The 17,428-nt window shown below is 36.9% G+C and overlaps 1 protein-coding gene across 2 annotated transcripts; it reads left to right on the top strand.

Moving 5' to 3' along the window:
* Positions 1-104: 104 nt before the first annotated feature.
* Positions 105-17,407, top strand: foxp3a (forkhead box P3a). Of its 2 annotated transcripts, none has more exons than XM_051901907.1 (14): positions 105-126; positions 2,838-2,925; positions 7,472-7,632; positions 8,887-8,961; positions 10,312-10,399; positions 10,477-10,633; positions 10,765-10,872; positions 10,968-11,055; positions 11,278-11,346; positions 15,196-15,349; positions 15,462-15,538; positions 15,619-15,720; positions 15,981-16,102; positions 16,891-17,407. In XM_051901907.1, the coding sequence occupies exons 3-14, from the start codon at positions 7,474-7,476 to the stop codon at positions 16,982-16,984; spliced, it is 1,293 nt and encodes a 430-aa protein (XP_051757867.1). In that variant the 5' UTR covers positions 105-126; positions 2,838-2,925; positions 7,472-7,473; the 3' UTR covers positions 16,985-17,407. The 2 variants fall into 2 exon arrangements, with proteins under 2 accessions (XP_051757867.1, XP_051757866.1); XM_051901906.1 differs by lacking the exon at positions 105-126 and adding an exon at positions 1,976-2,141.
* Positions 17,408-17,428: the final 21 nt, after the last annotated feature.

Here is a 17,428-nt window from a genome sequence, read left to right as displayed (position 1 = left end):
TCAATTTTTATTTTGAAACATTTGTCTTTTTTCCCCACTGTCTAGGCTTGCTGAAAAATCAAGAAAATAGAAAAAGGAGTCTTCAATGGGGATTGGTTTTGTTACAGCTCTCCCCACTCCTGTCAGGTATTGTTGTTGAATGAGGATTAGCGATAATCATGATTTGAATGCATCCCCATATTTCCCTACAAATACAAGTTCTATGATTAAACTGAAATAAATAAATAAATAAATAATTGTGCAGACTTGGTTCAAAAATCACTTACAGCTTTATGTCTCAAAAATCTTGAGTGGCATCAGGAACAAAGTGGGTATGTACTCCAGTGACTAGTGCTTTTACGACTAACCCTGTGTTAAGATTACACCTGCTTAAAGACACGTCAATCTTACGACCCCTTTCTTTAATCCTGATTCTTTTTTTATAGTTAACCAGTTGGTTCTTTGCCTATACCAAATGTTTTATTTTCCTTTGCTGTCACAAAACTTGAGTGAAGACTAAGAATATAAAATTGTGTGAAACACCATGTGATGTTACATAAGCCACATAGAGACAAATAATAATGCAAAACATTCAACCTGGAAGTGGTTGAATGTTTTGTTATCTGTCTCTACAGGGCTTATATAACATCACATGGTGTTTAATTCGGCAAGCAGAAATACTTTCGTTATAAAAGTTGTAAATGAATGTAGAAGAGCAGAAAGACGTGCAATCTGTGCATTCATAAAAGATAAAGATTTTCAACGTTTATGGACTCAATAGCTGTTAGTTTGTTTTTCAGTACATAGCTAAATGTTATAAAAGTCTTTTCATAATCATTCTGCATTGATCTCTTAGTTTTACAGTCCAATGAAATTAATTTATAGCAGTGAATAAGTTTAAAATATGAAAATAAATGATTTGAATTGTTGAACTTGAAACAGTGTCAAAGAGTTTGACCAATTATCAAATGTTTATTTATGAAAGTTTATTAACAATGTAAGTATTTATATGTATTTCACAAATTATGTGACATTCTTTTTAACTTTTCAAACCCTCAATAGCATTTATTTTTAATATGGATGTGCCTGTTGTTAAGATACATGTTCAAACAATCTACATCTTCAAAAATGTTGTATAAAGTTGCGTACTTCTATCAAAAAGACTGTAAAAAAGTCTTGCAAGTCTACATACAGTACATGTGCTTGGGAGTGTCATTATTGAAGAACAATTTGTTCAAAAACACTCAAATAACCTTTTTCAACCACAGGATGAGGATGTTTTTTCCTGCGTTATTCTAATCGACACACATACTATGTACATGTACATATGTTCAGTCTCCCCCCAGAACCCGAATACAACGTCACACGCCCTGCGAACGGACTTTCCGAACACGTAATAGGTTATTTTCTTTGCAATCTCATTTTCCGGTCTTCCGGAATGGACTTCACCAAGTTTTGATTTGAAAGTGGTGCACAATAGCCTTTATTTATTTCAAGCATATAAGGCACAATTATTATTTTATTATTATTTTAAATCTGACATGAAACATCTGATCCATGAAAATAAGTTTTATCTTATATAGGATGTTTTCAAATGAAACAGCAAGAATGAGGTGAAAGACCGATATCCGTCAAAATGAAATGTGCAGAATCTCATTGCTGTTTTGTGGTAAAACAGACCAAGAGATGTTCGAGATGATTTTGGGCTTTGGCTCTTCCACACCAGAGGAATAATTCTTAGCAATACACATGCAGTATATGACCAATAATAATAGAAAAGCCTACTATCTATGAAACATTTACGTCTAGAAATCCCTCATTAATCACTCAGAAAAAATTTTCTTTTGCTTCAATGAGGAGTTTCTAAAATAAGAAACAGAAACAACAAAATGCCACATAATTTCTGAAGAACTTGTGGAGACAGTCTGACTAGCAACTACTCACTCTGTAAATGAACAGATGTATATACAATATGAATACACACACACACACACACACACACACACACACCAACACCCTGTGGGGAAACAGTCTGTCTCGCCAAATTTCCATTAAATGTCATGCTAAACATTATAAAAGGGGTGACCCGAACATTTTCTAGAGCACTTGCCCTAATAATTGCTCTCTCACTCACATCTATCCAACCAACACTCGCACAACAGGTGAGTTCTTTTTTACTATCCTTCTTTTAACCTGGTTGTATTAATTAGGTACTTGTTTTCTGTAATAAATACAGATTTAAAAAAATAATCATATATATATATATATATAAATATATATATATATATATATATATATATATATATATATCAGTCAAAATGCAACATTGAAAGGCTTATGCATTTAAATGAACACAAGAGTTTTTGTTTTTGTTTACAATTTATTGTTCTTTTTGCCAGTTCTAGTATTTGGCAGTAGTGTTTGAAAATTAGATGATTAACTTATGAAATCTGTTTTTAGATTATGATTATCGAAAACTCACAGCAGTGCATCATCAAATTTAGATCAATTTTAGTCAATTTTTAACACTCAAAATCTGCTTTCACTATGACAGACAAGCGTATGATAATCATTAGATGTTTCAAATCTGTTTCTTTTGCATTCTGATTGGTTAAAATAATCACTAATTCTCAAACCAACCACTGAATTAACTATTATTCATTTTACACATAAAATGGCATTGATGATGCAACGATTTACACACAGTTTACTAACAACACTAGTTTTTTGTTTAACCTGACAGATTAATACAGCTCAGAAAAAGAGACAAGCAACCAAATGGTGTGCTTTCTTAAAGTGCAGACATAAATGAGGTCTGTGCCTCTTACAAACTTTTTTGGTTTTTCTTTCCTGTTCAGAGGCACCACAGCCCTTTGAGGAGAACGTAGGAAAACGCTAAAGCATACAGACTCAAGGAAAAGCTAGACAAAGAAAAAGGTGTAAAGGGTAAGTTACAAAACTCTAAAAATACACTGTGTACCTAAGAGCTGTACATGAGGAGAAATGAGTAGGTGCAGCCTTTTTTTAAACAAAAAAAAAAGACTTTGTTTTTGTTTTTTAAAGAGTCACCTCTTTATTCAAAGTTTTTAACTTATAAACCAAGTTGTTGTGACAGCCACTCTTAAAGGTAATGTTTTCTCAATTGTTCTTTGTGAAACCTTAATTTTAGCAATCTACAATCTATGATCTACTCAAAAAAACAAACATTTTTGGCTGTATTGGGTTTGAGTTGAGCTATATGGTTATTTGGAGATTGAAACAATTCTTAATGTTGCATTTTTAGTTGTACAGATCAGTGTTTTGATTTCTGGGATCTTTAGAGCATGAGTGCATCATGGTTTTCAAAACAACTAGAACAAACGGTTCTTAGAGGAAGTTGAAAAGGTTCTGCTTTGACATCAGGCTGTAAAATCTCTCTTGGCTTGAACATAACCTTTATTTTTAAGAGCATTAGCTAGTTAGGATATTAGAAGAATTGTATGATAGTGACTGAATAACCAAAGTTTATGTTGGAAAATTTGTTCAAATGTGATCTCAGAGATAAGAATTCTACAGATGCGCTGTACATTTCTGATGCACGATAAGCCAGCAAGTATTTTCATGTTATGGCCAATAACAAATAAATGGCATTTACTTATTCTATACTATTTTGTCCAAGTAAACTAAAAAAAAAACACTTTTTCATTTGCTTCAACTTGCATATCTTAAGCAGCTGCACAGATAATGCAATAGATGCCACTTTAACTACAATTAATTCTTACCTCCAGCAATAATAAGCCAAGATGGTGCAACTGGGTGGAGTAGGGTGTCCTAGTATTCAACGCTATTATTTGTTTCTTAAACAGTTATTACAGTACAGAATTTACTGTACAGTATTGTACATGCCCCAAATATATTGGTCTTTGATTCATGTGTGTTTAGCAAAAATGCTATACGCAAGTGAGTGGGTACAGTGGAAAAAAAGTGAGTCAGAATGAAATGGAGAGAATTTAAGCCTGCTTTCTGTTCTATATCTGTAATATTTTTTTATTAGTTTTCAGGTTTAATAATGGGTGTCTGCAAATTGAAAGTATTTGATGTCAGTTCATTCTGAGGTTCTGTTAGGTCACAGCTCAGATCTAATGATTATCATTGTGACTGTGAATTCCACAAAAGAACATGGAAACTAAAACTGATTTTACTGAATACTAAAGTTTCTAAAGTGGCATAAATGACACTTATGATCCAGACTATTCTCATATCTTGAGGGAGTTGATCTCAGTGAATGGAACTGAGAGAAGATTGTATTCAGATTGAGAGATGAATAATGAGTTTCATTGCCTTGAATAATCCTCATCAATATCATCCTCAGGTTGAACTCTGAGCTGAACAAATTAGAATCAACGTACATTCAGAAGGGCACAACATGGCAAATGACAGGAAAGTTGCACCCTTGCATGTAGCTGTTATAAACTGAACATCTATAGTCTTCATCAAGAAAGATACAGAGTTCCGAGAAATGCAGAAAAAAGGTCATTAAATAATGTGCTTTCACTACTTTTAGAAATGTGCTGCAAACATCATTTTCAGGAAAAACACATTTGTTACTATTTAGCACCTACAAAATAAGGCCCTTCTCTGATTTCCTTCAACTGTATCTCCTTCTTATCACACTAAGTTGCTAACTTGAAAAACCCCCCAGGTGAAAAAATTTGACATTTATCATACACTTGATGTGGTAATGTCAAATGTCAGAGAAGCAACACCATCCACACAACTTCTTAGACAAGTTCAGAAAACCGCAATGGCAATGGTGCTCTAAAATCCAAAGATGAAGATTTTTTCTTTCTTTCTTTCTCAGAAGTTACATGTGCAAGAACCTTGCCATCCATGGTTTTAAGAAACAGAACACTGGTAATTCCATATTTTTACACAATTAAAGTTATCGCATTACATCTAAACACGTATAGAAGTACTTTACATTGATGGTGAATCAGATAAATGGTCCAGATTGGATTCTTAGTCCTTTGAAATTCAGTAACCAAACATTTTTAATAATTTGAGACTTTTGCATGTACTCGACCTGTAGCAACTGATGTGATTGTTCCGAGTTTCTAAGATGGGATAGAGGAATTCTTTTTACAGAGGAAAGATAAGAAAAAATTAGAATAAATTGTCCATACATTCCAAATGATCATGTAGGTTGATGTATTCGTAAGAAAAATGAACATATAAAAGTAAAGTATTGTGATGTTGATTGACTCTATAAAAAAAATGCGTGAGATTTGCACTTATTTAATTTAAAATTGTAATATTTTGATGGTGCCTTCCATTAAACTACTAAAATAATTCAAATTTAAGGCTGAATATATCGTATTTATGTTGAAGACAGTGAATAAACATGTACATCTCACTTTCACATTATTCCTTGAGCTATGGATGAAAAAAGGGAAGGTTGAAAGCAAAAAAGAAAATGCAAAAATGACTCATTTAGTACTCATTCATCCACAATGGTCAAATTACGAGCTACTTAAATGTGCTGTTGCAATTTATGCACTTGCATTTTATTATTTCAATTTAAAATGAATAATTATGCATAATATTGTTTATATTGTAACACACAATGCCAACTCAATTGCACTTTTTTTTTACAGAATTTTTTTTTGTAAAGCCATATTCTAAAATATGTAATGTCAAATACATTAATAAAGTGTAAAAATAAGCATTATTTGTTTTAGCTGAGAAAATGAAATGTATTTTTTATTAATTTAATATGTTCCTTGAGGTTCACTTATAATATTTTTAAAGTTAATAAACAAATATGCAGAAAAATTATTTTCAACCTTCATTCTGACCCTGCTTCAGAAATGATCTGTTTTAAAGGGCAGCTCTTTCAAGGCTTGTCAGTAAACGGCCACTGTTATGATTGGCTAACGTCATTGCATAGCAAACAGTATCAACGCCCCCTTGCTATTGCTCTTGAGTAAGTGTTTTGAAAACATTATCCATATAAAACCATCATTTATAGACAAAGCATTATGAAATCATTTACTTATGGTTTGTGTTGCAGCTGCTGTCAGATCCAATACAGTTGGCTGCTTCATATTTCAACAAAAGTTTATTTGCCAACTCTTCATTGCGCTGATAGTCGTTTACAAAACAAAATGCTCTGAACAAACATATACTCCTCCGACGCTATTACAATAAACCCACCATCCACTTGTTTCTTATGCTAGTATCCTTCTGAAGTCTGTACAGAGATGCAAATATACTGTTTAAACTTGACGCACATTGTTTAAATGCGCATCTGTATACTGTATCCAGTGTAGACAGCTTCAGTGATTATACTCGGTTCATTGGGATCTAATTGCTTTTGATGTGACGCAACGCTCACATCCAGTGTAGGCAAATGTCATCCGTTCAGTGGCTGAATGCCAGTGGGCGGGGCCTATGATGTGATGATGTATAACTATACGGTAAAAAAAAAAATCCTGGCAGCTGTGGTTGCCAGAATAAAGAAGAGAGTCATCACAAGTAGCTTCACAAATTCATGCAAACACAAAACACCATCATGGTACAAAACAATACATGACACCTAAATAATGCAATAAACATTCATTCACAACAAAGATGTAACATAAAACCCAAATGTGCATAACTGATACACAATTATATATGTGCAAAGAAATTATTTGAGCAAAATACCTTCAAATGTGAAGTGTCACACAGGGAATTCTGGGAATTTACAGTTTTTCACTGTAAATTATAATTTGATTTGTTCTGTTTTACTTCTAAAAACTGTACATTTAACAGTATTTTACTGTAAAATTACATGAAATGTCCAGTTAGATCTTTTACAGTTTTACCTGTACATAGTACGAGAACTTACTGTTAACCTATTAACATTTTTTTCCCATAGCATTTTTACAATATACAGTAAAAGTAACACTAATTTTTTACAGTGTATTTGTCGATGTCTTGATCTAGAGGCAGTCATATGCAAATGTAAGTGACGTCACAAATCTCACAATACCCAAACAAGCCATTTTTGGAGCTTTATTAAATAAATGCTTTGTTTATAATGAGGAGGACATTTTAAGCTATGAAACTTGCAGGATATTTTAATGGTACAAAGACCTCTCATATGTCATAAGATCAAGGCAAATTTGATTTCTCATGTCATGACCCCTTTAAAATAAGTGGGGCCCACCACTTCTTTTCCTGAACTCTTGGTCCCTGGTCAAGATAAACTGGATTGTGTTCAGAAAATCTGCATGGTGAAACAAGAGAAGGAAAAACAACCTCCACTTTCATTTAGCAGTTTTGAGTTCAAATGTGTTTAGCTATACTATATCTGGAAACAAAGCAAAAGGTGAATGTATTTACACAGGAAATACTTTGCATAATTAAGTGAGGGCTGGAGGGCTGATTCATTTCACTCTCAGTACTCAGTAGTAAGGTAAAGTTAATTAACTGTAAGCTCTTTTATGTCTTCCTATTTATTTCTATATAGGAATGCATCAAAATGGTCCTGGAACACACAGAGGTGAAGATAACCGGAGCAGTCACCAACATCAGTACCAAGAGGAAGACTGTCCTACCTTTTCCAGCATACAGATGAAGCCCAGAGGAAGCAGTTCACCTCTGACCTCAGCTAAACCCATGGCTACCAAGGTAACAGAACGGAAACTGCCATATTTATATTTAGATATTAAAGAAATATTGATAATGTAAATTTAAGTTCTTCCACCAAGAAACACTTTTCAGCGCTGCGCTCGTTGTCTTTTGACTTCCGGTTTGTATTTCCACAGCGATCTTACGTATTTATGAATGAACTGGTCGTTTTAAAATCTTCTTGGTCTACTGTGATTTGTTAAGACATCTGCTTTAAACATAACAATGCTCATGATATTTTTCATTAACTCTACAACAGGTAAATCCACTTCACCAGCTAATTATTCTTTGACAGCGATGTCAAAGAAATGTACAGAGCTACCGCAAAAACGGAAGTTCAAAGACAATTTTATAAAGATGGCGGCGCGCTTGTTTCTCTGACGCATAAGGTCTATAACATAAACAAACTTTAAAGGCCCGCTGAAGTGTCTTGGAACGCGCAGAATTATTCAATATGTTGACGTAATTTCAATTTAAACTGGAAGACAGAGCGATATATCGAACAGCCACCGCGCCTTTTTTTTTTTTTAAATAGCCAATAGCGTTTTGTTTATATCACTGTCAATCTCTGTTTTTTTTTATTAATATCTAACCGTTTATCCTCCTAATCTCCTCTATATCACTTTAAAATATAGCATTCTGTGCCGAATTTAAATGGGTCCGATACCTTTCGTGGTCTGAGCCTACTCGCGGATATGATCCGCTCTGTGCTCTCGTGTCCCTGGGCCAGAGCAGACTATGCTCACGCTGCGGTTCACGTGATACTAAGGCAACGGACTTCATTCGCGTCAATGGAAAGCATATTTACACTGTCTAAATCATTCCCTATTCTCTCTATAGTGCACTATGTGCCATTCACCATGTAGAAACTAGTAAATGTGTGAACAAATGACCGATTTCAGCCGCAGCTTCAGCGTCTGTTGATAGTGTAGGAGGGGGCGGGACTACAGATTCTAGAGAGCATTTGATTGGACAGAAGATTTGATGAGAAGCTGAAGTGCGCGGTGATGTCATGAAAATCCGTGATCCATTTTAGCGGAAGTGAGAGAATGTAAGTTTTGAATGCTAAATGCGCATTTTGTCATTGTTTTGGAACACACCAGCTTATTCATAACATTAAGGCTAATACATTCATACTAAAAGCTAAAAAACTTAATTTTTGTTTTCAGGGGGACTTTAAAAATGCCTGTGTAAATTTAAAAATGTATTCCGTAAAATTTAAAATTGTATCTTTTTGCGATTGTGATTTCAAAGGTATCTGTTGCTATGGAGAGTGATCTCAGAGGTGCTGGCTCATCTCACATTAAAAATTCCACTCTACAACAGCAGGTACAGTCCAATCATAAAAGGTTTAACTTCCATAGCAACACCTTGCCCAAAAACTAAATGATTAAAGGTGCAGTAAGTGATTTCTGAGAAACATTGTTGATATTTGAAACCCAAACACACACCCCACCCACCCTTCATTGCTCCGCCCACCAAAATGCATGAACACGCAATGCAAGAGTGGATGTCTCTTTATCATAGCTGAAGCGAAGCAAAATAATTATTTGCAAAAAATAAAGTAAAGATGATGAACAAATGACAAGGAAGAACAAAAAAATTAACATACAGTACACAAGAGTACATACAAGCAAGAGTTCGTTGTTAGTCGCCAACAGCACACCAGATCCAGACAAACAATGACACTCAACTGTCCTGTTACTATAGCTAACATTACAACAACAGCATATCTTGGTTCTGTGAAAAACCAATGTTACTCACGTACAATATGGAGCAGAAACAACGCAAATTCGGCATCCATTTTAGGCTTTCCCGCTTAGGCCTCTCAGGGGTTGGAAATCTTTTCTAAAGTCAACGCAGGTCCTAAAGCTTAATAATAACCCTTCTTTTTCCAGTGATATTCCTTTGACCTCCTCTCTTTTGTAATGTCTCTCATACCCCTTTTCCACCAGCATGAACCGAGTGCTAATTCAGAGCTAGCGCTATTACCGGTTCAGAGTTGGTTCGACTGACAAGCCTTCTAAGAACCGGTTTTCCTTTCCTCATCTCTCCTACCAACGCTAGCGCGGCAGTGCCAAACACACACACACCATTAACATTGGCAGACATTGCGATACTATTGATGCTCATGGCTTTACGAACCTACATCGGCATCCAAATACGGCGAATACAGCGCGCCGTAATTTGTATAGACGGAAATTACAATTGAGCTGCTATTAACTTGATTAGCTGCTATTTCAAAAATGGCGGTCACAAGTTTCTGTTCATCTTGTTGGTCACGATAACCCCACCCCCAGCCCCTGACGCAAGCGGTTCTTAGACCACTTTTCCTGGTTCAGAGCTGGTGCTTTGGTTGTCAAAAGACAAAGAACTGATTTGAAACTAGGCTCTGGCTCTGAACCAGCACCCAAACTGCCTTGGTGGAAAAGTGGTATCAGTAATCTATCTCCCTCTTGCTCACTCTCTCTCCTCCCCTATCATGAGTGTATACGCCCTCTACTGCTGATTGACTACAAATGTGTTGTGGAGCTCAGTCCGATCCACTTTGAGCATTTCTCAGAAATCACGTACTGCACCTTAAAAAGGAATTGAGTAGAATGCATTTTAAAAACTGAAACATGCAACATTGGATTGTCTAAAAATGATGCATGATGAGTTTCTGTTTTCTTCATCCAGAGTGCCAGTGAAAATACAAGCAAACATTTTAGACAGCACAGACCATCAGTACTACGCAAAGGCAACCAGCCTTTCCCACAAGTTACTGGTACTGTAGTCTCTATCAAAACTGGAAAATATAAAATAATTTATCTCTGAAACTAAACTTTTCATAATGCTCCACAGGATGTGGTGTTCATGACTGGATTGTGGACACGGTGTGTAAGACAGAACCTGACAGCGACCTGTCAGACGTGGTCCCACTTTACAACAGCCAATCTGAAAACAGACTCCGTGCCTCCGTGTCAAGTCCTCAGCCTGGAAGCCCAGAGCATTCAGGGAAGTGAGTATCTGGTTTGAATAAACAAATACACAAACAAGAAAATAAAAAATAAATAATGTCCATATGGTCTCAGTTTTTTTGGCTAAATTAAGCATTTCTTTCTTTCTTTCTTTCTTTTTTTTTATCTCTAGGCATCCATATAGTGTTCCGGGTAACCTTCTGTATGTTAAAGGACAATGCAGATGGCCGGGGTGCTCAAAGAGCAGGGAAGTGTTCAAAGAATATGGATATTTCTTAAGGTGAGACACAAAACAATTATAATTAACTATATAATTTCAAAAATAATAAACAATACCTCATATCTGTATGTCTTTATATGTATTTCATAATCTAGACACCTTTCTACTGACCATGCTCCTGGGGACAGAAGTGTAGCTCAGCTGAGGATGCAGAAAGACAAAGTACAATTCATGGAGAATCAGGTATATAACCCCAGTACTCAAAAACACGATCAACATACTGTAAACAGCTTTTTTTTTTATTTAACCAGCTTATGTGGGAAATACAGTACCCATTTATTATGCATCATGAATGCAGAGTGAAAAAATAGAACATGATGGTCAGGAGGAGAAGAAGAACTAGATGATAAATGGATGCTTGCTTATGACCCTGTGTTATATTTACTTTGTGAATGTTACTGTTAGTTGACAGCAGAGAGACAGAAACTGCAGGCCATGCAGCTACACCTGTTTGATGTCAAATCTACCTCTGAGGTAAGCGCTCTTATGTTAAATTATATTTGAAATATATCATATAGCAAACAGTATATTATTTATATAATAGTTTATTTATCATTGTATATATTATTTATTTAGTCATTATATATATATATATATATATATATATATATATATATAAAAATCAAAATAATTAACTAAGCCAGATGACTAAAAAATAAGTACACCCTTTCTTGTTGTTCATTCTGTCTGGGTAAAGTTACAGATTGCTAATACATTTTAAGATGTGTTGTGAGAAAAGTTATTTACAAGTGAAGAACATTCAATACAATTGCAGATCTTCCCAGCAAGCTCACTTACTAAGGTAAGAATATGTAATGCGCTGAGAAAAGCGCATTACAAATATAATGCCATAGAAAGGAAGTCAGGCAAAAATGGTAGGTCTGGAAAGTATGGACCAAATGTTGTCAACACAAACGTCTCCTTCAAGCTAACCATCAAGCATGCTGATGAAGGGATTATAATCAATTCAAGTCAAGTCACCTTTATTTATATAGCGCTTTTTACAATGCAGATTGTGTCAAAGCAGCTTTACAGTGATAATTTTTGGCTGCACAGCAGCTCTTAAAGAAAATGGTGTCATTGTCCATTTTAAGTAAATTCAGTATTGATTCATTCCGTTGTAAGAATCAATAATTATTCATTTAGTTAATTTATCTATACCAGCACTGGAGTAAACAGTGATGTCATCATCCAGCTCAGTTCAGTTCGCATACAATGGTGTCGATGCAGGCAGAGCAAAACACTGCTGAATATCAAATGTCAAGTGTCCCCGACTAAGCAAGCCAAAGACGACAGCGGCAAGGAACCCAAACTCCAACAGGTGACATCAGGGGGCAAACAGGTGTTAAAATAGAGGAAAAAAAAAACCTTGGGAGAAACCAGGCTCAGTCGGGGAGCCAGTTCTCCTCTGGCCAACAGCGAACAGTGCATGATTATGATTCAGGCAGCTTTCATAAGTCCGATTGGGATCGCAACAGTCAAAGTATTTATTCCAGTTCCATCTACAGTAGTCAACATTTGAAGTGGATCAAAACCTTCTTCTTAGGACAACTTAGTTCTTAGGACAAATTTGATTAACTTTTTTGATCCACTTCAAATGTTAACTACTATAGTTGAGGATCGTATTCATCACGCCAGTATGGGATGGTTTGTTAAGGAACTGTGCCACTGGCTGTCGTGTCGATGAGGCCTTCACAGGGGATGATCTAGTTGACACAATCTCTGCTGACACTTCAGAGCTGCGTTGTCGTCGTGTCTAGGTGCACGTCCTCGATCTCACCTGGATATGGCCCGGATCCGGCTGACTACGGTAAACCTCAGGATAAACAGAGAGACTAATATTAGCGTAGATGCCATTCTTCTTCTGATGTAACGAGTACATCTGGTATTATAGGAAGTGTTCCCGGTTCCGGCTGACCTTTATGCAGCCTAAAAATCCTTTAACGGATTTGAAAACATCATTGGATAACTTGTTATGTGTATGCCAGGGTAAAGAGATGCGTTTTTAGTCTAGATTTTAACTGACAGAGTGTGTCTGCTTCCTGAACAATGCTAGGAAGACTGTTTAGGTGTTAAAACAGTCTCTCAAAGTTTAGGTGCCCAATAGGAGAAGGATCTACCACCTGTGGTTGATTTTGATATTCTAGGTATTATCAACTGGCATGAATTCTGAGATCGCAATAGACGTGAAGGACTATAATGCGTTAAGAGCTCGCTCAGGTACTGGGGAGCTAAACCATTTAGTGCTTTGTAAGTAATTAGCAAGATTTTAAAATCTATACGATGTTTAACAGGGAGCCAATGCAGTGTTGACAGAACCGGGCTAATATGGTCATACTTCCTGGCTCTAGTAAGAACTCTAGCTGCTGCATTTCAATTTGTAACTGGTTTATGGATTTTTCTTCACACCAGTGTGTTCTGCCAGCTAAATCTGATCTGAAATTGGGTCAGACCAGACAAGTGATCCTCAGCCGATCGACAGCAGTGGCTCCCAACCCTGGTTCTGGAGTACCCCCAACACTGCACATTTTGAATGTCTCTCTTATCAGCCATTTGAGGTCTTGGAGTCTTTACTAACAAGCTGATGAGTTAAATCAGATGTGTTTGGATTAGGGAGACAACTAAAATGTGCAGTGATGGGCGTATTCCAGGACTGGGGCTAGGAACCACTGATCTACAGAACTGAAAAAGGGACCGTCAGAAAAGCCAAGGCAAAACCATGTCTGAGCGGCTGTCACATAGGACAACCTCACGGCTATCCACGGTCAGGTGCTGTAATTCGAGGGTTTGGGAGGAGCTTAGAAGGCATGGCACGACAAGATGGATTAAGGCCGGAACACACCAAGCCGACGTTCGGCCGACTAAGTTTTCTCAGTGTTCCGCACCGTCGGCTGAAGTTGGTCCTCATCGGCTTTTTTTCGGCCGATTCGAAATGTTGAATCGGCGTCGGAGCTCGTCGGGCCATCTGATCATTCTGATTGGCCGTTCAGCTACTGCCACCTGCTGGTACGGAAATGCATTTCATCTTGCGCAGGCGCAGAATGACGTGCTACTTGGCCTGTCGGGTGTCGAGCGTCGGTTTGGTGTGTCAGGGCAACTTTGGACACAGACACTGCCGACGTGAGCCAACCCCGCAGTCTGCTTTCGTCGCCACTAGTTCGTCGGCGTTGGCTTGGCGTGTTCCGGCCTTTACAGTGCAAAAAGAGATAATTTATTGGCATTAAAGTGCATAGTGCATCCATGCAAAGCGCAACTTAATAATAATAATAAAAAAAAACAAACAAACAAAAAAACAAATAAACAAACAGTGCTTAAACAGCACGTTCACTTTGCAAGTCTGACACAAAGGAAAATGGCTAAGGCAGCCAAAAACCAACAATAGCATTCACATTATCCTGCACTCTAGTAACAGAGCAGACTACCAACCTACTTAACCCACTAATCACTCTGATTAAATAAGTAATTTTCCCGCCACACATAAACGGGGAAAAAACATTTTAACAGGGTAACCTTATTCTAACAATGTACATTATATCAATGACATTATGACAACCTATTCTTTGCCCCAGCCAAATAAATACACTGAGCATAATTTAACCACAGTAAATGATTACAATAATAAACATACATTAAACAGACAAACATCAAATTTATAACGTGTGTCGTCCCCCGGTTATGAAAAGTAGTATGACTGCTGCTATCACAAGAGCGTTCCGGGTTACCGGAACGATTAGATCACAGCAGCTACAACAGGTAAGCATAGAACGCTACAACTGTAAAATGCTGTCGCATATGATGTTAAATGCACAATAAACATTCTGTAAAAACTACCAGACACTGTGTGGTTATTGTACACACCGCGAGTACACTTGATAACCTTAAACAGTTAGCAAGAAAGGGCAGAAGAAATGAAACTTACATGATGTAAACAAATGTACAACTTGCGCAGTCGCTATAGTTGGGCATTCTAACCAGTTACGTGTAGACACACATCTATCCCTCGAATGATATAATGACATGTTATAGATAAATCATGAGTTTAAATATATTAAACAAACTGAACAGTAACATTTACCCCAATGGGGTGCTCTAAACTGGCGCCCCGGGATGATATCATCGTAAGAGTTTGTCATCACAGCGGCATGTAAACTAATGCCATTAATCGAATTGTGCCATAATGACAGGAGGATCTGTTTATGTTCTGTTTGTCACTTGAGGTTGGCTTTTGTTTTTTAGAAAACTATTTTTAGGACCTGATGAAGGCCAGATGATGCTTTGTGCCCAAAATTATATTTTGATGTAATTATCTCCTTCTGATCTCAGGGTGGTAACAGTGTGGAGAAGCCGGGGCATCTGTCAGGACTTATGCAACCTGCAGCTTGTCAAAACACAAATGGTCTCTATGACAGTGAGAGAGTCGCAGCTGATGCGTTAACACAAGGATACTGGCAGATCTCTACCTCACAAGTTATACCAGGTCACTCAGCACCCAAACACACCAAAAACATTTGTTACTATTAAAGTTATTCTATACATATTTTTAAACACTGATTCAGAAACTGAACATGTGTATATTTTTCTGTCCATAGGGATTATCCCCAGTTTTGAGTATTATAAGTTAACAAACATGAGGCCACCTTTCACCTATGCCTCCATGATACGATGGGTAAGCACTGCTGAATAATTTATCCTGTACATTACCTTTACATTTCCTATAAGTCTCATAAAAGATGTCTTGTATGCCAGGCGATCCTGGAGTCCCCAGAGAAGCAGCTTACTCTAAATGAAATCTATCACTGGTTTACCCGCATGTTCTTCTACTTCCGTCACAACACCGCCACATGGAAGGTATGAGATACAATATTTGTACAGTGCACTTATTATATTTGTCATTCCATGACTCACTGCCCACAAACAAGCCAATCCTGAAACCCACATCCTCTCGTTTACATACCAGAAATATTTCACATCTTGAACATCAGTGACAGTGATGACCCGGCTGTGGTTTTATGTTGACGGAAGACCAAGTGAATCTCTTATTAAATCAAGTTGCATATAAAATAAGGAATCATTCTTCACATCGTTCTTTTACTTCTGTGTGTGTGTAGAACGCTGTTCGGCATAACCTCAGTCTTCATAAGTGCTTTGTGCGCGTCGAAGGAAGGAAAGGTTCTGTTTGGACTGTAGATGAAGAGGAATTTCTCAGGAGAAAAGGACAAAAGTTACACAGGTAAACTGTGCTTTGTAAGGATGACAGTATCATTGTGTGTATATTCCTACTAATATTGCTCTGTTTGTGGGTAGTTGCAATGTTTCCTCATTCATTAACTAGACTGTGGTGGCCCATCATAGTTCATAATGAACCGAAAATATTTTTAAACTTCTCATAACATAAAAAGTCTTTAACGTTGTGTTTTGCACCATTGCTTTGGCAAAGTATCTGTCATATGAATTAAAATCAAAAGCACTACATTGCTTAATCCTCTTATCAAATCGCAAAAAGGCTGTGACTTAATTAAACAAGTCTGTTTGCGCTGCATGTTTCAAAGCGAAACATGCACTTTGTTCTCGTGAACTGGTGTTTTCCACAGGTGGTGCTCACTGCAAAGCCAAATGATGTCCAGATCCATCTCTCTGGACATCATGGGTTGACCTTAACCCACTCCAGCTCCACCTCTGTGGATCTAATGGGTGGAGGGATAGTTATGGGTAGGGTTAGGGTGTGGTTGGACCTTCTAGCTTCACCCGTTATGCCCAAATTACATCCAGAGAGGGGGAGTTAGACTTCACGCTCCACCCATGGCTCTGCAGTGAGCAGCGTCTCGTTTTCTGCGCCTCAGAACAGCTGAGTAGTAAAGATAAAAAAATAAAAATACCTTGGGCTCTTTGAATGGATCTAATAAAGTGTCTTTATTGCTGGAGCTGGGACATGCCTCAGCCTCATGGATTAATAAAGGCATGCTGTTTAGTTCTGAATCATAAGAGATTGATTGCAATTACAACACTTTTCCCCCCCAGGGACCAGGATATGGCCTGGATGGCACCTTTTCACCTGTTTCCCCTGACTCCACAAGGTGAAACTTACCAGATATCAGGCCCAAATGAACACTGATAAAGAGACTGCAATGACATTAAACCACTAACAATATTAACAACTTTAGAAAGAATGACACACATGGTGGTTTTAAATTCATAGCTGGTCTCTTTCAGACATGATTTATTTTAAACGTTTGTGTGTGTGTGTGTGTGTGTGTGTAATAAATTCTTTAAGAATCAATATAAAGTAAACTTCATCCAAAGATAAAATTAAGAAATGGAAGTTCAGCCAATTGTGTGTTATCCTTATCACACTTAAATGTACTGATTAAAATGTACAAGTATGTAACTCTTATAATGCCTACATTTGTACATCAATAATGATTATATTAATGGCATCGCAAAGTATGTAAATAAATTTAATATGGCACTTACTACGCTGTTAAACAATAACTGATGTACATTTTCTCTGAAAATAAAATATTTGATTCAAACTGAACTGCAATCCAGCACTGTTAGA

Source organism: Ctenopharyngodon idella, chromosome 8, assembly GCF_019924925.1.
Source record: "Ctenopharyngodon idella isolate HZGC_01 chromosome 8, HZGC01, whole genome shotgun sequence".
Taxonomy (NCBI): domain Eukaryota; kingdom Metazoa; phylum Chordata; class Actinopteri; order Cypriniformes; family Xenocyprididae; genus Ctenopharyngodon; species Ctenopharyngodon idella.
This window is presented reverse-complemented; position numbering and strand designations above follow the sequence as displayed.

Bases quoted from the DNA above. Each gene is read 5' to 3' on its own strand.
- foxp3a (XM_051901907.1), top strand. From the start codon at position 7,474: ATGCATCAAAATGGTCCTGGAACACACAGAGGTGAAGATAACCGGAGC. The intron at 15,350-15,461 runs GTCACTCAGCAC...TTCTGTCCATAG, and splicing joins TACCTCACAAGTTATACCAG to GGATTATCCCCAGTTTTGAG. The intron at 15,721-15,980 runs GTATGAGATACA...GTGTGTGTGTAG, and splicing joins ACAACACCGCCACATGGAAG to AACGCTGTTCGGCATAACCT.